General features: G+C 37.3%; 4 protein-coding genes across 6 annotated transcripts; 3 read left to right on the forward strand and 1 right to left on the reverse strand.

Annotated features, from left to right (window-relative positions):
* Positions 1-278: 278 nt before the first annotated feature.
* Positions 279-7,909, forward strand: LOC126849173 (mitogen-activated protein kinase kinase kinase 7-like). Its single transcript, XM_050590785.1, has 9 exons — positions 279-497; positions 805-1,030; positions 1,115-1,232; positions 1,306-1,644; positions 1,869-1,981; positions 2,116-2,549; positions 2,897-2,999; positions 5,748-6,001; positions 6,160-7,909. Exons 1-9 carry the CDS (start codon positions 420-422, stop codon positions 6,352-6,354), a joined length of 1,860 nt encoding a protein of 619 aa, XP_050446742.1. The 5' UTR covers positions 279-419; the 3' UTR covers positions 6,355-7,909.
* A 97-nt stretch (positions 7,910-8,006) lies between these two features.
* On the forward strand, positions 8,007-17,018 carry LOC126849188 (putative sodium-coupled neutral amino acid transporter 11). 3 transcript variants are annotated; one of them, XR_007687377.1, is made up of 9 exons: positions 8,007-9,079; positions 10,034-10,087; positions 10,812-10,902; positions 11,053-11,262; positions 11,346-11,598; positions 11,694-12,042; positions 12,163-12,232; positions 12,305-16,380; positions 16,873-17,018. XR_007687377.1 is itself a non-coding variant. In XM_050590811.1 (7 exons), exons 1-7 carry the CDS (start codon positions 9,008-9,010, stop codon positions 12,619-12,621), a joined length of 1,488 nt encoding a protein of 495 aa, XP_050446768.1. In that variant the 5' UTR covers positions 8,007-9,007; the 3' UTR covers positions 12,622-16,453. The 3 variants fall into 3 exon arrangements, 1 of the variants encoding a protein (XP_050446768.1); XR_007687376.1 differs by having other exon boundaries at positions 10,815-10,902; positions 12,163-16,380; XM_050590811.1 differs by lacking the exon at positions 16,873-17,018 and having other exon boundaries at positions 12,163-16,453.
* On the forward strand, positions 16,915-22,262 carry LOC126849193 (lysophospholipid acyltransferase 5). Its single transcript, XM_050590818.1, has 8 exons — positions 16,915-17,457; positions 18,804-18,911; positions 19,028-19,150; positions 19,611-19,726; positions 19,811-19,969; positions 20,107-20,343; positions 20,426-20,734; positions 20,818-22,262. The coding sequence occupies exons 1-8, from the start codon at positions 17,358-17,360 to the stop codon at positions 21,097-21,099; spliced, it is 1,434 nt and encodes a 477-aa protein (XP_050446775.1). The 5' UTR covers positions 16,915-17,357; the 3' UTR covers positions 21,100-22,262.
* A 1,073-nt stretch (positions 22,263-23,335) lies between these two features.
* On the reverse strand, positions 23,336-27,245 carry LOC126849252 (uncharacterized). The gene is made up of 3 exons (XM_050590930.1): positions 27,086-27,245; positions 24,737-25,201; positions 23,336-23,875 (listed from the first exon to the last, which is right to left on the reverse strand). Exons 1-3 carry the CDS (start codon positions 27,098-27,100, stop codon positions 23,774-23,776), a joined length of 582 nt encoding a protein of 193 aa, XP_050446887.1. The 5' UTR covers positions 27,101-27,245; the 3' UTR covers positions 23,336-23,773.
* Positions 27,246-27,987: the final 742 nt, after the last annotated feature.

Consider the following 27,987-nt stretch of genomic DNA (forward strand, 5'->3'; position numbering starts at 1 on the left):
AACTAAAACTTATTTATCATAATCAATCCAAATATAATTGAGATAATTTTATCGAGATTAATCACTGATCTAACATAACACTCAATTAAGTTTGTTATACGTGAATTTGGCGCGAAACATGATTATATCTCAATCGCGCCAAATTCTAAATCGCGGTGCAAGCGCCATCTATCATCTACCGCGCTCATCAATTACACAAAGCTAGAATCTTCGACAATTTTACGCGCGAGGCGCTTTGCTCGTCCCGATCGGAACCAATCAAATCGAAGAAGAAGAGGAATAGCAGTGCCCTTCGGCTTGATATTGGAAAATGGCGATTTGCGAGGTTGTTTGAAGCATAATTTCAGTAAACACAATCTCGGACTCGCAACTCGTTGGTTAAATGTGCCCTGAAAATCATGTGATGTGCACTGTGTGCGATGGCGAGCAAAGAGATAATCGGCCATCAGCAGCAGTTCGTTGAGGAAATCGAGTATAATGAAATCAAAACTGAGCAGGTAGTTCTTCCGACGTATCGGTATTTCTCTTAATTAGAGTGATATATCTCAGAAAATACGTTCTTTCTTAATACGTTCGATAACACGTCGATCGTTAATTGTCGCGATTGAAACTTGTTTTATAATTTCATCATTTTCACAATGCAATCGATATATTAGTTAGATAACCTCAAACGAGAGAGTGACTATATTTTTGTATGAGAGAATATACACTTAGAAGAATACTGCTAAATGACACATGCTTGTAACTGGCGATTTTGTTAAATGCATTAATTGAGATTTGCTCTCAAATTGCATTTGATTGTAGGTAGTCGGCAAAGGTTCCTTTGGAGTCGTCTGGAAAGGAAGGTGGAGAGGGCAGGATGTTGCTGTGAAACACATAAATACGGAAGGAGAAAGAAAAGCCTTTACCGTAGAAGTTCGCCAACTATCCAGAGTCGCCCATCCCAATATTGTTAAACTGTATGGTGCCTGTACCAAGAATCCAGTATGCTTGGTTATGGAGTATGCAGAAGGTGGATCATTGTATAATGGTAATATTTAATCTAAACATTTATTGATTATTCTCTTCAATTAACACAAATTAATCGTATTAAAATTATTATTTATACTTACAGTACTGCATTGTAATCCTCAACCGCATTATACTATTAGTCATGCTATGAGTTGGACTCTTCAATGTGCGCTCGGCGTCGCATATCTTCATAATATGAAACCAAAACCATTGATACACAGGTAACAAAAATTAATTTTTGGCATTTTTGACAATATATCTTTTAAAAAACTATAGAGAAATTTTATTTTACAGAGATCTAAAGCCACCTAATCTGTTATTAGTTATGGGTGGACAGATGCTTAAGATCTGTGACTTTGGTACAGCCTGCGATTTACACACATACATGACTAATAATAAAGGCTCAGCTGCATGGATGGCACCAGAAGTATTTGAAGGATCTAGGTATACGGAGAAGTGTGATGTATTTAGTTGGGGTATCATTTTGTGGGAGGTTTTAGCACGTCAAAAGCCTTTTGATGATCTTGCCCCCTTAGGCGTTTCAGCCTTTAGGATAATGTGGGCTGTTCATGTAGGACAAAGGCCTCCTTTAATAGAAGGATGTCCGAAACCAATCGAGGATCTTATGACCAGGTGAGAATTTGTACTGAAGAAACAGCATAGCTATGATATTTATCTTATAAAATCTATTATTAGATCAAAATGTTGATATTTCTATACAGAACAGACAAATGTTTAATGCTTGTAGATTATTTGTTAAAAAATATATAATTATAAAAAATATGCATAACTATATTATAATGTATGAGATATTTATTTCTACCTTGTTTATATATAACTTTGCTATATTTTTCAAGATGTTGGCAGAAAATACCTGAAGAAAGACCTTCCATGGATGAAGTAGTAAAGATAATGACCAAACTATCAGAATTTTTCAGTCCACATTTAGAACCTATTGAATATTCCTTAAGTATGTATATAATACATAATTAATTTATGATTTTTTTTAATGCATTATATGTATATATTATTATAAACATCTATACAATAATGTTATTTGCTCAAATAATATTATTGTATAGATATATATATTTTGCTGTATAGGTTGCAAAGCTGATAATGTAGATGAGAATGAAGCATCAAGGGAAGATACACTAGATATAGCCAGTACGTTAGATTCTGGAATGAACGGTTCTGTTGCGAACGGTACTATTTGTACAATTCCAAAGTCTTTAGAAAAAGCTAATAAATCCTTCAATATAGAGAGATCATTGCCTTTTGCATTATCTCTCGCAACGCCGTTCAGCGACACACCGACGAATTTCTCGCCACGTCCAAATAATTTAGGATTTCAACAAGTATCTGACGAGTGTCCGATATCGAATAATCATTTTCCTGGGAACGTGGATAATAATTTAGAACATGCCAAATCATCGATCTCGCAAAGTGCAGCAATACCAACGGCATACGACGACACGTTTGCTGCGCTGCAACGCAAAAATTATCATTTTGCTCCATTACATGTGGAATGTGACCCGGTTGGTAATTTCATCGATAAACTTTAATCACTTTTGTATAAGCTTAATTTGTACATTTCTTGTAAATTTTTTTTTATATAATCATCTTTTTTTATTTATATTTTTAAATCTATGTATTGAAATATATATGTGAAATATTTATGTATTATCTTTAACACACACATGCACACGCGCGCGCGCGTGCACACACACAACATGTGCGTGCGTGCGTGCGTGCGTGCGGCGTGTGTGTATGTGTATGTGTGTGTGTGTGTGCGCGCGTGCGTGCGTGTGTGTGTTAAAGATAATACATAAATATTTCTATCGAAAATATTTTTTATACACTATTGCATTTTTCTATGTTGCAGCATGCTTGGGATTTACCGAGCTCCTCTGATACCTCTTGGGAAATTCCAAATAATATGGCCGGATTAGATAAAGTGGTGCAAAAAACGAAGAAAAATATCCAAAGTAAGTGCATTGTGAATTTGATTTGGCAGTAATCCATTATGAGCACATAAATACCATTTTCACATAATGTCGATTTATCAATCAACGCGATATTTAAAAGTATAGAATATTGATAGAATATTGAAATGTTCTTTTTTAATTCTAATTATTATGTATAATATTTTTGGTACAACTTTTAGATTTTAAATGACGTAAAGTACATTTTTTATCTTAACTAATTGACATTGTATAATGCGTACAAATATGATATTTTATAAGATCCGATTTCGATTTTATCATGAATTAGAGAGATTTTAGAATTAGGAAGAGTTTCGCGAGACTTGTACTTGCGAATACTTATTCGAGCCCTTCTCAGAATAGGTGCCGAAAAAAGATTGCAGAGGGGCTGCGGCACCAAACTGGCTGTCTATGCGAGACCTGTCTCTGTCGCGTTGAGAAGGCACATTGCCAAAAGCATTAGAGGCATTAGCAAGAATTATCTAGGCTTTATGCGGCGATCGATGTATGATTTATAACTGTCGTGTTGAAGTTACGCTGCGAGTCATCTTTATATGACGGAATAAATCAAAATATCAAGAAAACTAGCATTATACGTAATGATGTAACGATATAACATTAATATTGTATACTTAACGTCAATGTTTACATTCGCAAATACAACATATGTAACTAATTCGCAATACGATACAGGATAAGGAAGAAAAATTTGATGATTTTTTTGAATACAATTTACGAAAGCGTTGAGAAAGAACACACATTAAGAAGTCTTTAAAAAAAGTTTAAAGAAGCCCTAATATCAGTATGTGACTAATACGCGGAATCACGCGGGGTTTTAATGGCATACAATGCCTTGACGCGAGCTGACACGCGGGCACGCGTTTTGAGCTTACAGAGTAGCGCTTTGTGGTACACGAAGTAGATTATTTTCGGCCTAGAATACTAAGCACCGCGGCTGAGTCACCGGGCGCCTTCTTCGACTTCGGGCATCTTCGTCTCTCTCGATTGCGTTGACTAACGCGCATAATGCGTTTATACGCATTACGTGTATGCGATTCATTGTAATTATTATGCGCGCGCGTGCGAGATAATTATCCGTTCATGGTTCATTGGTTCATTGGTAAATACCGAGATAGCGATTGTTTACCACACAAAAAATATTTTCCTTTTTTTTTCTTTTTTTTTTGATAATTTATAATTTAATATATTTTTGTGTATGTGTGTGTGTGTGTGTGTGTGTGTGTGTGTGTAACTACACAATGTAAATTGCAATCTGAAAGATTTCTCTCTGCATACAAAGCTTGTAGACGTTTATATATATGTTTACGTATATGTATGTATATTGTTATATATTAAGAGTGAAAGGTATCTTTTAATGTCAGATGATATATGTAGTGCATGGAACCGTGTAGATAAATTAATAGCGGTCAATCGAAAGGGCGGTAAGAAAGAAACGAACTCGACATGCTATATTCATCGAGGGTTCGTCGATCGACGGAGTTTGCCGGTCTATCCTGGCAAAGGGCCCGTGTAGCCGCAATAGCGAGTGCCGCGTGCACTAAATTTAACTGACGACTAATCGGTAGGACGTGTGACTTGCTTTTGATTGGCACGTTGCGACGGCGACGACGATGAAGAGGACGAGCGAGGAGCAGCAGAGGCGATTGTGGAAATAGCGGAAGAACGTTAGGAGGGGAGAAAGAGGATGAAAGGAGGAAAAAATGATATGCAAAGAGAGGAGGAAGACGACAAGACGAAAGGAATAAGAAGAAAAAAGAACCAGACATGAGATTCTCTCGAGGATGAATCAAGCTGTGGAGCGCGTTTTGTTCTTGGCTTCGCGTATACGAGCTTCGTGGTGTTCCTCGTCGAGGAGTCAGGGTGGGGGAGTATTTAGAAGCAGGTGTGGCTGAGTCAGCATCCCCAATATAGACGTGCGTTTGTTTAGTAGAGAGCCGACTCCCTACGGACGAGCACGTCCTGTCGATCGCGCGGCTCGCCAAGCGCGCAATACGAGCTCGATTTTATCGAGGACACATCCGATCGATTCGACCGGGAATTGATCCCGCTTGACACGGCCATTCCCGGATCATTCCATTGAAATTAGCCATTATAGAGAGCGATATTGTCGTGATACCAAGAATTCAACACTCAGTCGTCACGGCAAGATTCCTGGTATCGCTATCATAGACTCGTCATCTCCGAGGATCCTCTCTTATCTTATCTCTCTAGAAATCCGACTCTAGAAATCTCCGTGATTCGCGAGAAACGAAAGAGATATGCTGACAGGATCGGAGAATAATCGTGGACGTTAAAACGTCGTCGGTGTAACTGCAGCTCGCACGAGAGCGGCAGTTATCTAGGAAGATCGACATGTGCGACGACTACTCGGAAATTGTCGGCACCGACACTCTGAAGCGCTGCTGGGTCCTATTGCGTTAGTATATATTTATTAGATTCTCCATGCGAAGTCGTTTGCTCAATTGCTCGTATTTAGAATTTCAAGGAAACCATGCATTTCTCTGTTTAAAATTAGTAAGAATAGGTAAGATAAGCTCGCGATAGAATTTGATCGAATGCCACGATTTTAGAGATTTCATGAACGCGATAAAAAATGTAATTTATGTATAATATTAGAGAGATAAGACATTTAAGCCTAAGCTTCCAACATTTAAGATTCCAATAATAATCCGAGAATAATTTCGTGACTGTCGACATCTGTAATAAATTCTACGCAATGTGGTGTCGCAGGTAGCAGCACTACGAGCGAAGATTTGGGCAATGTCTGCCGCCTCTTGGACGCCGACCTGAGGCCTCTCACGCCTGACGATACTTGCAAACGTTCGCGAGAGATCTTCGAGGAGCACAAACAAATAGCACAGGAATATCTCAAGGTGCAAACAGAGATAGCTTTGTTGAGCCAGCATAAAAACGAGATGTTAAAGAACCTAAGCATTGACAGTCTCAGGCAACAGCAGGAGTTGCGAAAACTTGAAGATGAAAAGGTTTTTCTTTTTAATCTATATTTTATTCATGCACGAGCTTGCGGCACTAGTTTAGAACTCTCAGACGAGATTCTCATCGATAACATTGTCTTTTTTGAAGAATCATCTCGAGTTTTCAATTTCGAGAATTATTAAGCGATTAACGCGATAACTTTCAGGAGTCGCTGCTGAAGTTATGTCGCAATCTACAGCGGCAATTACAGATCATGAAGGATCAGAGAATCAAGGGAGCGTTGACGAATGCTGCTGCTGCTGCCGCCACCGCTACTGCAACGCCGACGATAGGACCCGCCGTTTCCGGAAACAACGGTTGGGTGGTAGTACCGCGTCCAGACTCATCGAGGCTTTCTTGAGATTTTACACATATTCGAGGGTCTCGACAAGAATGTATTTACACGTCACGTTGCGCGATCGATCGGCGATGCGGATGGAATCATACACGTTGAAATTCCAATTCAATTTTATACGACTAAATCGCGCCGTTTACTACCGATAAAGTCGTGACTATGCGAATTTGTATGGTTATCTAGCGAAAGACTATTTTATCACTGGAATATCTGGATACGATGCATGAAAAAACTGTATTTGATTTCCGATGTTATGTGATACAGAAGACGCAGTTCAGATACAGATTTAATATACAGGTATGTCTTTCATTAGACTTTTATTGCAGAATTTCACAATCCCATCTTTTTTTCTATCTTCTTGCCAATGCGCGTTCTCCTCGTTCGCGATGCGAAATTGATTAATACGGCAGCATAGATCTTTCCTGTGTGATATCTGGTAATAATATTTAAAAAAATGTAATGGGAGATTATTTTCGATTTCGAAAACCTCGGAGGCATCCTTAATAATAATAACGCAATCTAGTCGCTTCGACGATGACTCATAATTTGTCGAACTTTTTGTTTATATTTGATGTATAAAGAATGTGTTGTATAATCTTTATTATTTAAACTATGTATTGCTTATACTGATCGAAATTATTTTATATATTTTTTTGACTTGATATATTATATTGAATACACAAAAAAAGGATATTGCAAATATCGAACAATGATCAATGAACATGAGTGCGCAACTATTTAAATTATATTTGAATTTTATTTCTCCGTACGATGTTCGCAGTACATATATGTATATATATATATGATTGAATTGATCGTGTATCAGAGATATAATCTGTATACGACTTTCTATAGAATACTTGTTACTTTTAGCCAATCATATTGCAAGAAATGAATTAAAATTCGTTTTTCTTATCGTGCGATTGTTTGTTTGTTTTTTTTTCTTTTTAATAGTTGCTTTACGTTTCATCTAAATGCGAAATTGATATTTTTGCAACAATTACTGGTCTAACGAATCGTAAAGATAAAAATACTATTTAAATCACAATGAATTCATTGAATGTGCAGAAGCGTTTCTGTTTTAATCGAGCCGAATAAATGGTCGTCTGAGATGCAAGATAAAGGACAACTATTGCAAAATATGAATCAAAAAAAATAGAATGGAGCGCTAAAAAAAAGTTAGAAAATGAGTGAAAAGCACTGAAAAGTTAGAAAATAGATGCACAACGATATCAATAGCGATTGTATGAGCAGACTATTTTATTACTTATTGAAAAGGATATTGATAGAAAATTCTCACACATCAAAAATTGAGTAATCAAAAAATATCTCGGGCTAATTTTTTTGTTTTCCGTTTCTATTTTAAATAGAAAATCTCTCGGGATTCCTCATTATTTCACAATTAAAAAAGGAGATGTAGACGTATGACAAAATAATTACATTCTGAGAGTTTTTCGACGAGTTCTCTTTCAAGAATCTGTGAAATTGTGAAACCTGAGCTATATGTAAAGGAAAATGCATGTATATATACATATGTAAATATAATTCTGGAAGGTTGCAAGATTTAGTTTTTGTTTTACGCTTTTAAGATCTTTTGTATGGTATCTATAGAGCATTCTTCCTTTCATAAGAAAAGATAAAAAGATTTCCGTTAATAAATTTACATACGTTAGTAAGATAGTAAATTTACATATGTTCTTAGAGATTAATGTGCTAATATAACAAAGTCATATTAATACGGGTCATTCGATATTTTCATTCCTCGATTTGATTGTAGGTTTGAAACTGTTAGAGCATTAAACTATATTAGAAATCAGCCCTATCTTAATAATGCGAGTATCAAACTTGCTTCTTTATGATCAGATTATCGCGAGGTAATTTTATTAGCGTGTGTACAAGCTTATATATTATATGTTTATGCGTATCAATCTGATATCAAAACACGTGGACGATTTATGCATCTCACAGTCAACGCAGCGAGCAAACACGCAGAATGGAGTAACGGCAAATAAGGATGTACGCCATCAAGGGAATCAATAAACTCGTCCTAGTCATCTGCACTCTGATCTCGATGGAACGAGAAATGGAAAGGAAATAGGACGCGGCCGATCAACCGGGGAAACAGGAATAGAGGGGGTAGGTTGCCATGGTGGGATGAGATAGTGAATGAGAAGAGGGGTGGAAAGAAGGGACGAAGGGTATGAATAGAGGGTGCGGATATGTGGGCGTACGTTGGCTAGACAAGGAGATCGGTAAATTTCTTTGTTCCCCAGGAAAAGGAAAACAGAGAGAGAAAATAAGATTATGAAACATGATTCGATGAAAATAATAGAAGAGAAGGGAGAAAAAAAAACAGCAGGTGGAATTGGCGAAACGGAAAAATATGTGCGCGCGCGTGCGTGGATGCTCGATGAACGGAGGGAGAGAACAAGGGAAGCAGCGAGAGAGAAAGAGAGATACATGTCGAGGGGAAAGACGTAAAGTGGGAAACTGAAGAAGGGGTAGGCAAGATAGACCGGAACTCTTTAGACGTCCACGGACCTGCCCGCGAGCCTCGTTCCCTCCCTTTAAGTTTCTCGCACGTTTTTTTCGCGCTATCATTTCTCCCGTTAGTTAAATCACTTTTTCCGCGCGGAGAATTTCGTAAAGATCATTCAGGATGGCCCACGCCACGTCCGATAATGTCAACGAGAAGAGCTATATCCTGGACGCGAGGAAGAATTTCGAGGACGTGAGTAAAATAATTAAGAAATATCTATCTCGCTTTGTCCGGATATGGTCTGCCGCATCGATCATCCGGCGCGTTCCCGGTTTCTTTCCACTTCCGTGAAATTATCTAACATCTTGTGATGCATGCAAAGCGGCGGATCATTAAACCCGCTATAGAAAGAAATGAATTTCAGTGTTATATTCTTTCTAACGTTGTCTCTTCCGAATTTTGATATGCATACGTTTGATAGATATTTCAGATATTCTTGGATAGATTAGCTCCTGTCGTGCAATTCTGTCACGTATTTACTTAACGAAAATCTACATCAAACAGACCTATATCTTTTTAACAATAAAAAATACGAGAAAGTTGCTTTAGCCGGTTATGCTGCTTTCTCTATTTTGTTGATTTCAGTGCGCTCTCTTAAATCGCGATTAAGCGCAGAGATAATATATCTTTATTGTTTCACAATTTGCCCGATTCTCATACCATGGTATAATCACGCAAGCTGAATAAAAAATACACAATTATGGATCTTCTTACCATGGATTTGATATTTTCGAGAGATTAGCATTTTAATTGAAATTTTTGTCGGCGCGATGAGATGGAGAAAAGAGAGAAATAGACATCATAGATCATCTTGACGATTCAATTTACCGTGAAAAATTTCCGCAATGACATTTCGTTCAACATGCTCATTTCAACCATAATTTTTTCTGCAAGTTTCTTTGACATTCTTTCTCGTAATATACGTTCTCTTGTAAATAAAGTTATCGTATCGGGATCTATGAAACTGTCAATAAAGATATTCGTATGGATGCACATATCGTATACCAACAAACTGAACAAGCGAAATTAAAAATAAGTGATGCGTACGTTAAATTGTTGAGAGAAAAAAAATCAGATATATATTTCACATTTATAATACTGCCATACAATTGTCAGCTGACTTGTTTCAAAAATTCTCTTTGGCAGGGCGGCAGTCTCGCATCAGAAGAATCTTACGATGACATGAGACGATTAGTTGGGGTAAGAGCTTACATATTTTACATCTATTTTTCCATTTCCCAAGAAACGATTAATTAAGTCTAGCGTTTAGCCTACCATCCGTTCTATAATTTTCGAAGCTCTGTCCGTTCAATCGTATAATGACTCATGCGATGTACGATACAATAAAGATTAATGTACCACAGAAATTTCCATTAATCGACGCTTATTATTGACATTCCGATGATCGACCGGCGGGGGCGATGCACTTTCGACATTTGTCAGTTGGCCTATTACAAAAAAGCACAACTTAATTGGCATGTGCGCTATCGTATTCGTTTTTTATCGTGTCGCCCCTTTGCGCTACGGTATCGCTCCAAATTATTCCACTGGCTACCGGAATTATTTAACTCGTGCCTACAAGAAATAGAATGAGAGAAAGAGAAAGAGAGATAGAGAAAGAGTGCTAATTTACAACCTGCGACACTTTACATATATAGCGACACTTCGAAATGGCTTTTCACGCTCGTACCATTAATATTCATCAGTCACGAAATATACGGTACTTCTCGCGGAATATTCACGAGCGCGCGTGAATATATGATATGTTTTACCTAATTAATGTTACGCCATATATATATATATATATATATATATATGTATATATATATATATATATATATATATATATATATATATATTGGTGATATTCTCGCGCTAGTTACCATAAAGGACGCTATGGTAATGTCGGCACGTGTTTGCGTAGGAGGAGGAGGAGGAGGAATCCGGCAAATTTAGCAGCCTACCACTCGCGAGCTTCAACTTCATCAATTCCATCATCGGCAGCGGCGTGATCGGTAAATGAGAAATGAGTCTACACAATGTATAGCGTCTGAAATTTATAATTTCGAAAAAATAAAAGTAGAAAAAGAAACATAAAGATACTTTTACCTGAAAAGATGATTTACTGTTGTAATACTTCTGGAGATCAATGCGAATCTTTTTAGGAATACCATATGCTCTGCATCAGGCTGGCTTCGGTCTCGGCCTTGCTCTGTTAATTTTGGTAGCAGCGTTGACCGATTACTCGTTGATCCTCATGGTGCGAAGCGGACACATCTGTGGCGAGATGAGTTATCAGGGTCTGATGCGAGCGAGTTTTGGCCGCGCTGGATTCTACATTCTCACAGTATTGCAATTTTTCTATCCGTTCATAGGTATGCAGCAACATTCTACCAAATGCACTTTTTCTCTTCTTATCGATGTGTAAAAAAAACATTTTTACATTTTAATGTTGCAGCAATGGTCTCTTACAATGTCGTCGTCGGCGATACAGTCACGAAAGTTCTGATAAGGATAGTGGGGATGGACGAGCTGAGTATTTTCGATCATCGACAAGTTGTCATTCTCCTGGCAACCCTTGGCATCACCATTCCACTTTGTCTGTACAGGAATGTCGCGCGATTAGCGAAAATCTCCTTCCTCTCTCTAGTCTGCGTCGGATTCATCCTTCTCGCCATTTTCATCCGGATGGGCAGCATGTCCGCTTTGGTGTAAGCAAGAGTTTCACTTACCGAAAATGGAAAAGCATGATCGCATTCTCGTTGTAAAATCGCTATGTAACCATATAGGCGTGATTGATTTGCAGTCCAAGTCAAAATGACAGCTGGAGATTTGCCAATTTCCCGGGAGTCGTTCCATCTATCGGTATAATGGCATTTGCCTTCATGTGTCACCACAATACCTTCCTAATTTACGGTTCAATCGAACGAGCGACCCAACAAAAATGGGACGTGGTGACACACTGGTCCCTCTTTACGTCTTTTCTGATCGCCGCGACCTTTGGGATCGTCGGCTACGCCACCTTCACGTCGTATGTCCAGGGCGATCTCATGGAAAACTATTGCTGGGATGACGACCTGATGAACTTTGCCAGGGTCATGTTCAGCGGCACCATACTACTAACTTTTCCGATCGAGTGCTTCGTTACACGTGAGGTAAACTCTTCTTCTCTCTTTCTCACGCTTTCTTTTGCGCATACATGTCACATATTATGCATGATAACTAAAAATATGCAAATAAATATGATTACTACTACATCTTGCATCACTTCTCAGGTGCTTATGACGGCGATCAAGGGCACGGATGAATTGGAGGGACACGAGGCATATGTGCCCAATTCGGATCGCAAGTACCTGATAATTACCTTGACGATAGTATCCGCGGCATATTTGATTTCTATGTTGACGGATTGCCTAGGTGTCGTCCTTGAACTGAACGGTATTTTTGCCGCGGTGCCACTCGCCTACATTCTACCTGGTCTTTGCTACCTTAAGCTCGAGGAAGGGCCCATTCTCTCATCCAAAAAGCTGCCGGCGCTTGGTCTGATGACTGCCGGTATCCTGGTCGCCATCTCGGGTCTCTTGCTGCTTATTATCAACAGCAATTCTTCCGACAGCTGTTTTCATGGCAAAATAATGCCATACTGCGTCAATAATACGACGATGACGACAACGCTGCAATTCATCGACGCGACCACGACATCCATCAATGTCAACACGGAATCCGCAGTCTAAATTTAACAGACGAGCACGGTAAAAAAACCTTTAGTTTAATTGTAAGTCTGCCAAATTTTCGAATGAAAGTATATAGCGCGATTAAGTTAGCGCGTACAAATATGCGCAGGAATAATCTGAATCGATAGGATATATTCAGTCGGTAATATTCAGTCACGGATACAAAGTAAGACGACAAGTATGCATGTGTAACAATATGCACGAAAAAAATTGAAATTGTATACACAATTTTGAAAGTTCCGAAACGCGAGATTTTATACCAAGCACGAAGAAAAATCAAAAGACCACTCCACATCGAAACAAGACTTTATCTGTGAATGAATATACCGTTTCAACGTGAGATTTATGATACATTATATGGAAGATAAAAGAGACTTATGATACATTATATGAAAGATAAAACTGCGCAAACAATTTACAAATAGTTCCAAAGAGAATTACGGGAGATATATTACATTACGGAGATATTTTATAATGCGCTTAATAAAACAGCTTCAGTAGCTCGAGATTTGAGAATACACGGGACACAAATTTATGAAAAAAAGCAAGACTTAACCATTTATATTAATTAATTGGAAATATTTGATTATATCGAATTGTTTTCTCCACTATTCCTGTCTTTGCGATGTCGTGATTTGGGGAGATCATTTCAAACGCATATTCGCAATACGAAATCAATGCAATACAGGATTCGGCTTACAAGCGAGAAATCCGAAAATTGGCAATAGATGATCGTTCTTTCTGCCATTTAATAAAATATATAGTCCTCTGAATGTTCATCGTACGCAAATTTAATAAAAATCATAATTTTTACATAGTTGCGTGCACACAATGAGCTTGAAATGTTCGCGAGTAAAAATAATTGATTAACTTTTGCGTCGTACTTTATTAGAGAGACAGAATTTTAACGTACCAATCGCGATGATTATTGAATTTCCGATATCATTATTATTGATAGGCGCGAAAAATATGATTCTTATATCTAGTCCTAATAAAGTTCCAAGAAAGAAATCTCCGTGGTTATATATAATGCGCGAATATTAAATAATAATTATCGTGATTAGATAATTGTGATTAGATAGCTAACGTATAGAGGAAGAACGCGTATAAGCTAAAAAACTCATTATATTTTTAAAAGAATGTTGAACAGATAAACGGTTTATAAATGAGGATATATACTATATGTGTATATATACATAATACACATATACATATTATACACATTATATTTGTATTTTCTCTTGTTAACGGACTAATGACTAATATATTGAATGTTGAAAAATTAAGGGATATATATATAAATATTTAATTAAATGCTCATTAATGTGTATGATAATTATAATTGATGACTTAAAAAGGTATTATATTATTTCATCTCTTGTACAATTTGCCTTATCTTGCCTAAGATTCTTGACATGTGTTATATTTCTTGAAGGGAAAAAAAGCAATCAACGATGCTGATCATTTTTTAATCTTTTACGAAAAGAATGAAATTGTATTTAAGACTATTTTCTCTTGTGCGTATATAAGCTTTTTGAGTACAATCAAATATTATTTGCAACGTGAGAAAAATCAAAAAGAATACAGAGGAATAAAATAGATTCGCGCTGATACAATCATTATTCAGATTTCATATTTTTGCTTGTAAAATTTAATTGAAAGATTATACGGTGAAGACTTTGGAATATTATGTTTTTATAGCTTAGAGAGAACAAGAGAGAGATAGAGTTAAAGTATCTATAAAATCACACAGAGCTACAATGAAAATCACGACACAATCACGAGGCGAAAGTAAATTTCCGCTTCTTAAATGACGCTTACAGACGTTCACACTGATCAAAAGACCACATGTAAGAGGAAAGTATTTACCGCGCATGATTTGCGTACCATAGTCTGTAAGAATCAAACATGTTTACCTGTTTAGAAATATATTTGATGAATCTATATAAAAAAGATTATAAGAAAAGCCTATTTAAGATAAGAAAAATTATTAAAAGAGTCCATATAAAGTTGATATATATTAAATGAAAGAGGGACACGTCCCCCCCTCCCGACCCTTTTGTCTCTCTCCCTCGGAAAAAAATAGAGTATATATTATCCGCGAATGAAGAATATAACGCGCGCAATATGAGACAAGAGGATATATATAAAGAGAGAGAAAGAGAGAGAGATTCCTATTTGAAAAATATATATCTTCATATATATTTATATGTGAATTTGTGTGGCGCGCATACGCTATCACGCACATACACACACGACGTTCCGTGAAATGTTTGTAAGACAAAAAAGTATATGCCTCGTCAACATGTGTTGTATGTAATTATTTAAAGTAATTATATATGTATGTACATGTGCGCAATATTGGCGATATATTCTTTGTACACATGTATGTATACATGTTTGAATATTTTTAATCGTGGCGAAATGACTAAACACATTTAATAAAGCATACAAAAGAAAGAGACAGAGAGAGAGAGAGAGAGAGAGAGAGAGAGATAGAGAGAAGTTCTGCACGTATATCGTACAAAGAATTATTATCATCGTTTTTGAAATCTCGTTTCAAGTTCCTGAGCCGATCTCTCTCTTTTCAATGTTCACTCGCATATTTAACTTAATGGTTCGATAAATAATTACATGGTTGTGAACTTTATGGTGTACAAAGCTTTTACAAAGCTTTAAGATGTTAAATTTGACGACTTTGCATAAAAAAGGTGCACAAAGTTAGTATCAGTCAGAAAAAATATTCCAATTGTCATCGATAAGAGAGAGAGGGAGAGAGAGAGAGAGAAGAGAAAAATTTATTACAGATGCAGCCTTAACATTTTGTAAATGTAAATGTATCGTCATTTAATATTATGTGAACTTTCCACGTGGAGCAATCGTTAAGAATCGTAATACAAGAGCGTAATCTATTTGTATATGCAATATCGTACTCTTGGTATAATTACGCGTGTGTGTATGTATAATTTCAGTGCTTTCTTAATATTTCTCGATGCGCAATCTTTGTTTCGATCTGATGTTATGTTTCTGGGAAATAGGATTTAACGAAGTGTTTTGAATCGCGAGTGAGACTTTGTAAAAATTGCGAAAGTTTCGTTTTTCGAATAAATTTCATTCTTCTTAAATCTCTTCCTACGCGCGTGAAAGTAAATATAGAGAGTAAATTCGCAATGGAAGGAAAGTCGGGTGCACAGGGGGGAGAGGAAAAAAGAAATGAGAACCAAATCGACAATTTCGCAGGAATGGGAGACGCGTTCGCGAAGTCGAGTGCGTGTGCGCGAGTGTGTGTATGCGTGTGTATCGTGCGTGTATAAGATGAGTTATTATACTATGTAAATGGCAATCTCGCGTTATTCCATCGTCTCGCGGGTCTTCCGACCATATTTATTCTGTGATAGATGCACGCGTTTGCGAGGAATATGTATATATATATGTATATATACATATATACATATATGGCGGGTGTGCGTGGCGCGCGCGTACCCGCCGATGCTGTACGACGCTATATGATGTTACCTAAATTTATTTCGCGAAATAAAAAACAAATTTACGATTATAAACGAAGCAAAGAAATGTTCTCCGTGTATATCCGCTTGTTTCCCCCTTTCATTTCCCGCTTGTAAAAATTCATCTTTGTCTATCTTCGCGTGACAACAGTCGCTGGCATTCAGGACTTAGGAATGCGATCGTTCCGACGTATTTCTCTCCTATCGCGACGATTTATCATAGAGTTTCACTTAACAATATAAGGGAACAAGAGTGAGTGAAAGTGATTAGATATATTCGTGCGCGTTTCACCGCGCTTGAGTTTCCTGAGAAAGCGAGAGTCTCCCCCTCTTTCTTCCCGCGATATATGTATATATATATATATATATATATATATATATATATATATATATATATAGAGAGAGAGAGAGAGAGAGAGAGAGAGGGAAATTACGAATTCAGGAATAAAACAGACTAATTATTTCCGTTGAAATTTTTCCATCGCGATGACAGCGCAGTTCATCATTGTTAATGATATACACGATGACACGTATTTAACATGAAGCGAGCGAGTAGAATAAAACATCGCCATGATCTTGTCCGGTGATTTCGCGCGCGTTTTAACCGCCCTCTCGTTTCCCGCTCATTCCATCAATTTGAAATAAAAGTCTCACTGGCGATCGTCGCGACGCCAGTCGTCGCGTTTACCCCTGACGGTTCTCTACTGATCTACCCTGACCTTTTTCGTCTCTGATCATTCATCAGTCTTGGTTGCTCTATTTGGCTCGGCGTGACAGCTACGAAAGACAGAGATAGAGAAAAACAATTTCGAACCTGCCTTCGATAAAATAGGACGAAGACGAGGAGGAGGAGGAGGATTAAGACGAGATATATCATCTCGGAGCATCGCGTCGTCCGTCATTTTAATCCCGAACACGCTGTCACACCATCACATCGCGTCGCGCGCAGCGACGCCGAAACAGCTGCGACGCGTGGACCGCTGCGGCAATGACAACGGTGGTGGTGACGATCGGTGGTGATGGTGATGGTGGCGACGACGGTGGCGAAGGTTAACCACGGGCGTTCTCCGACTCCGAGCGAGTACAATCGCGACGGTGGCGATTTAGTGCTCGTCGCGTCGATTAAAGGTACAGGAGGGAATCGCGCTGCGCGACGTGGCCATGCTGTAAGTTTAGAAGGAGCTTCGTTAACGTTAATAAATTCGCGTACGAGCGCGTCGTCGGTCAGTCATGGACAATGTGGTGTATAACCCGGGTGCGCTGGCGAGATTGTCGACGTTATTGGGCGCCCCGGAGGCTGCGCTGCGGCTCCTCGCCTCTATTTTATTGGGTAAATATAACGTCTATGATAAATAATTATCTTTTTCCTTCTCGAAAAAGCGTATCTCTGTTATTTCTTTTTATCCTTCCTTTCCTTTCTTCCTTCCCTTTCGGAAATTCTATGCCCTCGGGTAAAATCGATCCGTGTTCATTCATAACGTGTGACTCGATCGCAACCGGCGTGTTTCTCCCCCCGTCCCTCGCTTCTTAGTGATTCCCTTCGAAGGGAGGGGAATCACCCTCTGCACGACGTTACACATACGTCGCGCATACATAACTAATGGTAATCTATAATGCGATATAATTGCTACCATGTAGGTTACTCATATTTAATCGTTAATAAATTTATATATGTTTTTCATTTTGATATACGCATATGTATATAACTGCGTGACATTTGCGCGGACTCGAACCTTGGACGATGATGCCAGGAAACACGCGTCTCGTGCCGAACATTTTATATACACTATATGCGCGCGTAAAAAAACTCGTATTTTTAATAATTTATTCCGTTTAATTAATAATTTATTCATTCGTAATCAGTGATGATCAGTTGAATTTTTTCTTAATGAGTATTTTTCTGAATAAGAATAATTAAAATGTACATCAATTATATTCACTCGTAAGATGCTATCAAAAAATGTATGGAGATGTGACAACAAAAAACACGCGTACATGCGAGACGCATACGTTTACTTACGTAAAGTCTCGAATATAACTTGCAATATTTAACTGTCAACAAACAGGTGCAAAATCTCACCAACTGATAATTTGATAAATTCTTTGTATGTTCTTCTTTAGGAGAATTTTATTCAAACAATATAAAAACGCTACGTGCTTTGTTTCTAAATAAATTAGTGTTTAAATAACACATTAGATTTATTTTAATACAGAGATATTATTTTTATGTAGTTACATGAAAATTATCTCTCGCTTTTTTCTCTCTCGATATTTTATCTGATAAAAATTTTGAAATCTAGTTATCTTATGATGCATGACTAATAATTAGTAGAGAAAACATGTGAGTTTCCACGCTCATGTTATTTATTTCTTCGAGAATGACCTGATTTAATCTCTCTGAAATTAAATTTTTTGAATGAATGATGCCATTTTTTACATTATAATTTTATTTTTCTTTATAATATAATAAAACACATTTTATATGTATATATGTGTAAAACTCTTTTTATATGACTTTACTTTTAATTTTCATTTAACCTTATTTAACATTATTAGATATACATAAACAAGAAATGTAGAAAAAATACGTAGAAAATTATGAAAGCAATTATAATTTTATAATCATATGAGAATAAAAAAAAGATTGTGACTATACAATTTTTCATGTGATTTCAGGATTTCCCGTTGCCCTCCTTCATAGATATACGCTCTACGGCAAAGATCCCACTCGTCAGCACATATTTTTCATAGCGTGCGGTCTCGCAATTGGTTACTGGAATTACGGTAATTCAGTTGAACGATATCTCAATTTGCGAAAAATAAAAAGGCATGCGCGTGCGCGCGTTTGCTCGTTTTCTCTTATACAAAGAATAATTTTGATGCATATTCTCTTTTCGCAGATTATAACATACTTCATTCCTCAACGGCGGTATGTGTGACGTATATGCTTTTAAAGATCCTCGGAAGTACCGGATTATTAGTCATTGTGACGTTCCTCTTCAACATGTCGTATCTACTTTACGGTACAACAATGTTAACTTTAGCAACATCGATGCCAACGTCAAAAACGATATATTACGAAATAAAAAAAAACCGATTTACAAATGTACCTTCGTATACTTATAGATAGTCACGCTATATTTTACTTAAGTCTTGAGCTATTTATCTATACGGTGTCTTATCAACATAAAAAAAGTATACTCAAGGTTTTCTTTGACAATAAAATATTCGGTTAAACGATAGCTATTCACTTTATCATCTTTTTATCACAGGAATTTTGTATTATGACATTACTTTGACTGTTGTAAAGTGCTTATATTGAGAATTTGTAATTTTTTTTTGAAAATTTGTTACAGGATCATTTATCGAAATACTGAATACTCTTGATTTATGCGAATTTGGCTTCATAATTGTTTATTTCTTTTTTTGACCGGATATTTCAAATATTACAAAAAATATTTAAATGAGATTTTTTTTTAACAGGCTATTACACTACCAGTACCCAAGACTATGACATAAAATGGACAATGCCGCAATGCGTGCTAACCCTTAGGTTAATAGGTCTTGCATTTAATTTATGGGATGGTAAAAAACATGACGTACGAATGCTATTTTTTTCGACAATTCTGTTATTTCACGTGTTATTCCGCGGCATAATGCAATCAATGGAACGATTATTGTAGACGAAGCTGTCTGATAGCCAGAAACGAGTAGCCTTGAAGGAACAACCGTCGTTGTTAGAAATTGCGGCGTATACTTATTTTCCAGGCGCTTTTCTCATCGGGCCGCAATTCAGTATGCGAAGATACCTGGACTTCGTTAGTAGTCGATTTAGCGAACGCGTACGTAAACAAATATTTTTGTCGCATATAGAATCTTTTAAATCATAAACTAATGATGAGATTTTAATAATCGTAAACTAATGAGAATATCGCAAGAAATGTAAATATCTCAATAAATAGCGTGATTTGTATTTTAGGATCCGATAACCGGTACCGTTAAATTGCCAGATTGCATATCGGCTGGACTTTCACGAGCCTTCGTCGGATTTATATACGTGGCGATATTTCAGATTGGAACGCTCTACGTTTCTGATCAATATCTCTTCGACCCATCATTCCAGAAATTAAATTTAATAAAAAAATGTTTGCTCATCGGTCTGTGGGGTCGGATCAATCTTTACAAATATGTCAGCGTCTGGTTAATCACAGAAGGAGTATGTAACTTGCATTTGCATTTTTTTTGTTGATTATCTTTATCTGTAATACATATGTGCATGTCATTATTTCTGATTGCAGGTGTGCATTACTTTCGGTCTGACCTACAATGGAAAAGACTCCGAGGGTCGCGTTAAGTGGGACGGTTGCGCGAACGTTAAACTGCGAACGTTTGAAACTTCCACACAATTTAATCACTATATTCTCTCATTTAATATAAACACCAATCATTGGTGCGCAGAGTATATTTACAAGAGACTGAAATTTCTGGGCTCAAAGATTCGCAGCCAATTAATGACATTGCTCTTCCTCGCCCTCTGGCACGGTTTTCATTCTGGATACTATCATTGTTTCTTCATGGAATTTGTTATCATGTACTTTGAGCGAGACGTAAGTATCGATTGTGATTCATTGAAAATTAATCGATTATTTGGCTTTCTCGATTTATTTTCCGTTTTCTTTTTCTCTTTCAGATCGGATCAGCATTACAGAACAGCGAGAAAGTGCAAACGCTGTTGAAAACTCGATGGGAAGCGCGCTTGCTCGCTTGGATCTTTTTGAAGCTTTACACTTTTGTTTTCATGGGATATTGCCTCGTGTCTTTCATACTTCTCTCGTATCCACGGTATAATGAAATCTACGCAAATCTGTATTACTTCGGACACGTGTTCTTCTTTTCTTATCCGTTATTCGCGCCATACATTAAACGACTAATTAATCAAAGACATGAGCATCAACGATCGCACCAAGAATAAAATCACACAATTTCGCTCGCTTTCGCGACATTGTGGCATGTCTCTTATTTTTGTTGCGATTTGATATCCAAAAAGACATATTGCTATGAAAGCAATGAATGGACCTCGATGTACTAGTTACATTAGTCTTTATTTTATAAAAGAATGTGACAGCGCATATCCAACGGAAAATTTCACGCGTTTCATAATAGTTGAGAATTGTATAAAACTTAATGCCAAATTTCCGTCACTTGAATATCTCGATGAATATCAAGTTTCACGAACGAAAAATTTTCTTCAACAATCCTGTTGCTTAAACGAAATAGTGCGAAATAATATTGGAATATTATCTTGTATAAGTGAGGATGGTACTACTAAGGATGTTTCTATTTGCAAATTTAACACATTGTTTAGAAAAAGATTCTGCTGTCGGGAATTTTGAGTGTCCATTATTTTGAAATTTTTATGATCTTGGCTTTACTACACATTAATTGTGAAAATCTCAACAATAATTTTCGATATTTCAATATTATTTTCGTACAATAGTATATTCTTGCGTTTTCAAGCCTGTCATTTTTCTGTATGTAGTGTATTTGATTAATCAAAGTTCTGCTCATTTGTATATATTTCATCGGTAATAACCCATTTGAGGTATTGCAATTTTCAAAACGTGTTACGTTTTTTCTATAATAAGAACGATATTGTAATTGCAGCGGCTAAATAAGTTAGTAGAGTAATCATAATATTTCTGAGGGATTTGAAAGAGAAAGCAATTTATGTATTTAGATATTGCAATAAGCACGTCCACTCACGAAAACAAAATCAGGGAAATTGCGTCGCAGAGGATATCTGGAGGATATAATACCATGATTTTGTAAGCGCGAAAATAGCTATGTAACATGCAAAACGACATAGATCAGTATTTCCAGATACGCGTTCCTCTGATGCGCGATTGAAGTATCTATTTTACCGTAGTGTTATATTTAATCAATCCAAATACGATTTAACCGCATTTTGCGACTGCTCTAAAGATGTAAATACACATACAATGATAACAGATTAAAATAGATTCTAGGTATGTCGAAGGTATGTAAAAACCTTACAATACACGCGCTTCTTTAGATCAATATGAAATAATGATTGAGAAGCGATTTTCGATCTAATATATAGCACATTCGCAGTTATTTTTTTAGATAAAAATCTCTAACAACGATCTATCTATCTATCTGTTTTGCGATAGCTGCGGCTCTCATTACGCACATATAGTACTTGCCGCGCGTCAGAAGTTAAAAATATAGTTACTACCAATCCAATATTTATATACATACGTACACACACACACACACACACACACACACATATATATATATATATGCACGCGCGCGCGTGTGTGTGCGTGTGTGTGTGTGTGTGTATAAAAGTATATATAAAAGATAAAGAAAGTGCCCGGATAGTGATATAGATCTTACGATCGTTCGATTTTCTATTGTTCGTATTTACGAGCGATCGAATTATAGATCGACGACAAATAATTCATATATCTCGCCTAACGATCTTAATTTATCGATTAAAAGTATTTCTGACATAGTCATGCATACAGGTTTACACACAGAGAATTTTAAATACTTTAATAAAAAAAAACATATATATATATATATATATATATATATATACATATATATATAGCGGAAGCGTAGCAGTCAGGAATTGTATACACGGTTACCGATAGCGTTTATTAGAATTGAAACTAATAGAGAATGATAGTGACTTTCATAATTCAAGATCCTCAATTAGTTAATAAATGCAAATGCATAAATTTCGAGTATTATAAGAATCGTGCTAATCATGTGTTTCGTACTTAATGCTAATACGAAATTCTAATGGGATAAGTACGCTCTATTGTATATATCTTGCTAATATCTTAAAAATTTCACGGTTTTTTTTTTTCAAGAGAATCATGACAAATTGTCGCAAATTTAGTCATAATAATGATTGCGAGCGATAGATATGTTTCCGAGTAATATAGATTCTCGAGACTCATTTGAAATATTAAAGTAGAAAAAAAAGAAAATAGTTAACGGGATAAAACTTGTGATTGCGATCTAGAGCTATCAATATAATTTCAACTCCGTACCGTATTATTAATAAGAGAAGCTAAAAAGAGAAGCTGGATTGTAACAATTTATGAAACAGAGGATAAAATTAGTAAATAGAGAAAGGCGATATAGAGGTGATTACATATGTAATAATACTGAAGTTGATATAAAAAAATGTATATTTACTATTATTTTCTTAAAAGATACGAAAGAAACATCGACGTCTCGTATATAAAATGATTTGTTTTACATTTTTCTTTTTAGAAGAGACACGAACTCTCAATCGTACTCGATACTCGGCCAATTATTCGAGAATTCTGTATGTATCTACATGTGCATGCGATTTGACAACACGAAGCGTCTGCTTCTTAAGCATCTTTTAAAGACCATGCGGTCTATCTTACAAGATACAAGCGATATATATACATCCCTCCTACAATTATTAAGATCCAAATGTCCGGATTCTCGTCCATGTCATTGTGAGAAAAAAAAAATGATCGAGAATAGTCTCCGAGAGATAGAGAAACCGTCTCCGTGTGAAGGTGGCCGAGTTTCGAGGACGGTATAATATACGATTCTCGATTTATTCAACGAGCAATTTAATACGGCCCGCTGGGACCCGGATGTGGTGCTCCATAACTATCGATGGGTTGTCCAGGTTGCTGCCCCGGTGGACCGTATTCACCGCCCTGCGATTCCTTCTGTAATGCGTAAAAATAAATATGTAAAGATAGAAAGAGAAAGACTAAACGACACACATAAAATATTTTTATATTTATAGCGTTGCGCAATCGTAATTTTTTCTGCGATTGCAATTCAATAGAATTTGGTAGATGATCTCTCGCGTAGAGATTTCTCAGTAGCTGTGATTGATGTTGTAAAAAATTTTACTCAGTCTCGTTACTTCACTAAGCGGATTGTGTAATAATATAATTAAATATTTTCTTTGCAAAGAATTGCAGCACGACATAATTAATAGTTGTATCTTTTGAAATTTTGTTTTAAAAATTTCAACAAGCTTGCTTATATCAATAGTATTATATCATTATAATTGAAGAGAGAAACTTTCCACAATTATTCAAATCGCCAATATGGCAATTATCTTGACAATTTTTTATACGAAAAAATGATCGGATTAACTAAGCGAGGGTCATATACTTGTTGAAATATATGACGTGCGGATATTATTTACGACGCGTCTAGTATTCGCATTTCCATAACACCTACAAAAAAAAAAAAACGTCGCCTCATTCACTTTATCATCCAAAATGAGCAATTTACATTCCGTAAGCGAAGCGCCACACTTTCCTTTTTCATCACGAGACATTCCCCGATCCACGGATATATGTCTAACCGAAGTTCGAGACCGCTTTGGTAGCGGTTGTTATACGCGTATTCGCCAAACATATCTCGCTTTAAGCGACTGAAAATGTTGCACAATTTATTAGGTTTTCATTCTTTTTACGGAGAAAGATATACATGTGTGTGTGTATGCGTGCAGTTGAATTTGATTGTATGAACATGAAACCGAATCGCGTAAAGAGAAGAAAGGAAGACATTACCTGAGTTTTATAGCGGATGAAGTAGACCTCGGGCTTGCTGGGCTGCGTCGGCGCCTGTGTCGGAAGTACGACGTCGGGCGCTTCTTCCGGCTTCTTGACGAGCACGTAGATCAACGTCTTCTCCTCATCCGGTTGCGGTAGCGGTGGCAATTGCGGCGCGGTCGGCGTGGGCGGCGTCGGTGCTTTAATGAAGACTATCTTGTAGTGCTTCTGCGGCGGCTGTGGCAACGGCACTTGTTTGGGCGCCTTGTACTCGGGCGCTTCCGGCGGCGGCACATGGACATACACATGCTTGTGGACTACCGGACTCTGTTGTGGCGGCCCGTAACGATCAGCGGGTGGTCCGTAGCTACCGGACACGCCACCCCCGCCGGAGGGTGGGAAGTATGAGCTCACCGGAGGTTCTGGCGCCGGTTTCGCAATCACCAACGCGATCGCCGAACAGGCGACCACAAAAATTGTGCTCTAAAACGGCAGGAAAACGTTGTTAATATAGCAATTGTGTCAAATAAGCATGTAATTAATAATTAACAATTCATTAATTTTGTATATATTAATTTTAAATTATACTAATTCATTATATTGTGTGTGAGAGTTATAACGAAGCGTAATATATTTGCTAATATATGATTATTAATAAATTGTTAAATTATACATTTAACACGAATGGTATGAATACAAATATACATATTTATGCATGTATATGTAAAAGAATTACATCGTCTGCGAATGTGCGTGCGAAACCATTCGTTTCTTAAGAGACTAATTTGCAATGGATATTTCTCCATTCGCGCGATCCATTGCTATCAATGGTTTGTTCACGACGAATTGTTGCGCGATGACTTTTGACTCGCAGCCACGTAATCGTACAATGTATTTCCCGATAAAGCGACAAGAGTAGCACGTCGCTTTCTCGCATATCACAAGAAACTCGTTAGTGAATTTTTCTCAACACGAGTCGATCTCTTTGATTCAATGTCAGTCAACCGATCGCGACCTCGCGAGAGATCTCACAATTCGATATCTCTTTATCGCGGGGCGTGGGAGAGTACATTAATCTAGAATAGCATTTTCCATTCCCACATTTCCCGGACGGGGGAGGGACATGTCGTGTTAGCGCGCGGAAGAGAAGACGATGCGTTATGTCGTACGTCAATGTACGGGCGATAACTCACTTCGCTCGAGCGAAACTTCCTACTCACTTAACGACCCGCGATCGTTTAATCATGCTTTAGACTTAGAGCGACGCGATGTCGAGGAACTTTAAGTGCAAGAGCGAAGCTGCTTTCGCTATTTTCCTTGGCGCTATAATTATCGAGACCGTGTCGGTACGTGAATAAGAGCGGGCGAGGGGGCGGGAGGATTCCCCTTTTACTTTTACACCGCGCGAATCCGCGGTCGAATCCGCGAGATTTGTACACGATGCGCGAGGGCACGCTCGAGAGACTTGTTTTTTCTGTCTCTTTCTTTATGCGGGAAAACATGCCGGGTCACTTTCCATCGCCTAAAAGAAAAAAAAAAAGAAGCAGACGCGCGATCACTGGAACCGATGATGTAAACGCGTGGACTTGTAGAGTAAGATCTGTATTACTCGAGACGCGAGTAGAAAGCAAATATCTTTTGACAAATATTTTTTTGTATAAATTTGTTAATTCTGTACTTTGTTCTTTTTTTATTATCAACGCAGTAAAAAAAATGATGAACGAATGAGAGAAAGAAATGGAAGAGACGAGAAATCAGAATGTACTGTGATCGAGTGATTTCGCAAAGACAAACCGAAAGTTACTCTCATTATAATGCACCTGGTCACTCCATCGCTCGTTACTCGGTAAGAAGATTGCGCCAATTCGACATTTAAACAACCGGTTTTGAGCGTCCCTTGAGAGAGAAGAGAAGATGTATTTGTTTAAGCTTCGGATATATCGCGCTTCGAATATAAATAATGCGAAGGTTCGATACGATAAAATTACACACTTGTCCTGGCAAATATATTACGCAGTTGTCGTAATAAAATGCCTCTTTACTAACATGCCATCGACGAATGATCATAAATAAAATGTGTATGTTGTTACGTGTTGTGCTTAAACTAGCGTGACGCTTTATACTTTACTGCGCTTAAACAAATCACTCAAGCGATATAATAATTCAATTGAAATGTCTCTCGTCGATCCGCGTATTTAACATTTTTTGAAAGAATCGCAAAATGATAACCGATGATAAAAAAAAAAAATAAATAAATAAATAAAAAGATAAGCGTCACGCAAAAATATCTCTAACTCGACGTCTTTGAAACCCGAGGGGGCCGTCAGGCGGAACCGAATAATAATTAAGATTGGCGCGTTTACTTACTGCGGCGGTCCGCATTTCTCCTATGTGTGAATCGGATACAGGTGATACTTCCGAAATGTAAGGCACGTAGAAAAAGAGGAACGTGTCGGGCGGGCGGCGTTTCACTTGCGAGCTTTCACGCGTGTGGCGTGCGATCGAGACTCTTCCGAACTTTTATAGAGGCCATCGAGGGGATACGTACCTACCTACCTGTCTACGGAAAAGGAAGGCACAGGAAGGTGGTAACATCGTCGTCATCGTCGTCGTCGTCGCTTGTCGTCGTTACGCGCGCGCGGGCCCTCTCTTTAGGGGGTTTCTTCTTTCGCGTCATCATCAGCCTTCTTCTCGCCGACCGTTTTAGTGGGGTTCGACCTGACAATCGGATCTAGAGGTGCGATGCGGCAAGGAGAAAATGAAAGTACTTCAGATGAAGATTCATCGTCCCGCGGAACAATTTGCCGCCTAGCTGACGTCGCTTGACCGACATTTTTCTTCCGTATATCGTCAAGATGAAAGTCACATTTTCTCGCAACGATTATATCGATGACAATCCCATTCCGAGCGTTTTGGGCGCGAGCGAATCTGAAAATTATTAATTACTATTAATTACTAAAAATTATGATGATATATATTTGAAACGCGCTCACAAACCGTCTAATTTTTTATTAACCCGTTTGTGTGCGCAATAAAAAAAGTATACATATCTCATATTTGATACAAAGTCAATTATATAATGATAAATTAAATATATAAAATTTACATACCATTAATTGTTTCGTTCTTTAACCTCATGTTAAAGTAATTACGTCGGGTTTTATCCGACTGATATAAGGAAATTTAAAATAATTGGGACTTTCTGTAAGAGTAAGAATTTAAAGCGATGGAGATGGAGATTTTTGCAAGTAATAAAAATAGTATCATTC

The sequence above is a fragment of the Cataglyphis hispanica genome, chromosome 4, assembly GCF_021464435.1.
Source record: "Cataglyphis hispanica isolate Lineage 1 chromosome 4, ULB_Chis1_1.0, whole genome shotgun sequence".
Classification (NCBI taxonomy): domain Eukaryota; kingdom Metazoa; phylum Arthropoda; class Insecta; order Hymenoptera; family Formicidae; genus Cataglyphis; species Cataglyphis hispanica.

What these genes read in the sequence shown, in the direction of transcription:
- LOC126849188 (XM_050590811.1), top strand. Translation starts at nt 9,008, where the DNA reads ATGGCCCACGCCACGTCCGATAATGTCAACGAGAAGAGCTATATCCTG. An exon ending in ACATGAGACGATTAGTTGGG is followed by an intron (nt 10,088 to 10,811) that starts GTAAGAGCTTAC and finishes GTGTTTGCGTAG; the next exon opens with GAGGAGGAGGAGGAGGAATC. An exon ending in ATTTTTCTATCCGTTCATAG is followed by an intron (nt 11,263 to 11,345) that starts GTATGCAGCAAC and finishes TTAATGTTGCAG; the next exon opens with CAATGGTCTCTTACAATGTC.
- LOC126849193 (XM_050590818.1), top strand. Translation starts at nt 17,358, where the DNA reads ATGGACAATGTGGTGTATAACCCGGGTGCGCTGGCGAGATTGTCGACG. An exon ending in GGGATGGTAAAAAACATGAC is followed by an intron (nt 19,727 to 19,810) that starts GTACGAATGCTA and finishes CGATTATTGTAG; the next exon opens with ACGAAGCTGTCTGATAGCCA. An exon ending in TCTGGTTAATCACAGAAGGA is followed by an intron (nt 20,344 to 20,425) that starts GTATGTAACTTG and finishes TTCTGATTGCAG; the next exon opens with GTGTGCATTACTTTCGGTCT.
- LOC126849173 (XM_050590785.1), top strand. Translation starts at nt 420, where the DNA reads ATGGCGAGCAAAGAGATAATCGGCCATCAGCAGCAGTTCGTTGAGGAA. An exon ending in AGGTGGATCATTGTATAATG is followed by an intron (nt 1,031 to 1,114) that starts GTAATATTTAAT and finishes TTATACTTACAG; the next exon opens with TACTGCATTGTAATCCTCAA. An exon ending in TACATGTGGAATGTGACCCG is followed by an intron (nt 2,550 to 2,896) that starts GTTGGTAATTTC and finishes TCTATGTTGCAG; the next exon opens with CATGCTTGGGATTTACCGAG.
- LOC126849252 (XM_050590930.1), bottom strand. An exon ending in TCATCCGCTATAAAACTCAG is followed by an intron (nt 23,876 to 24,736) that starts GTAATGTCTTCC and finishes TACGCATTACAG; the next exon opens with AAGGAATCGCAGGGCGGTGA.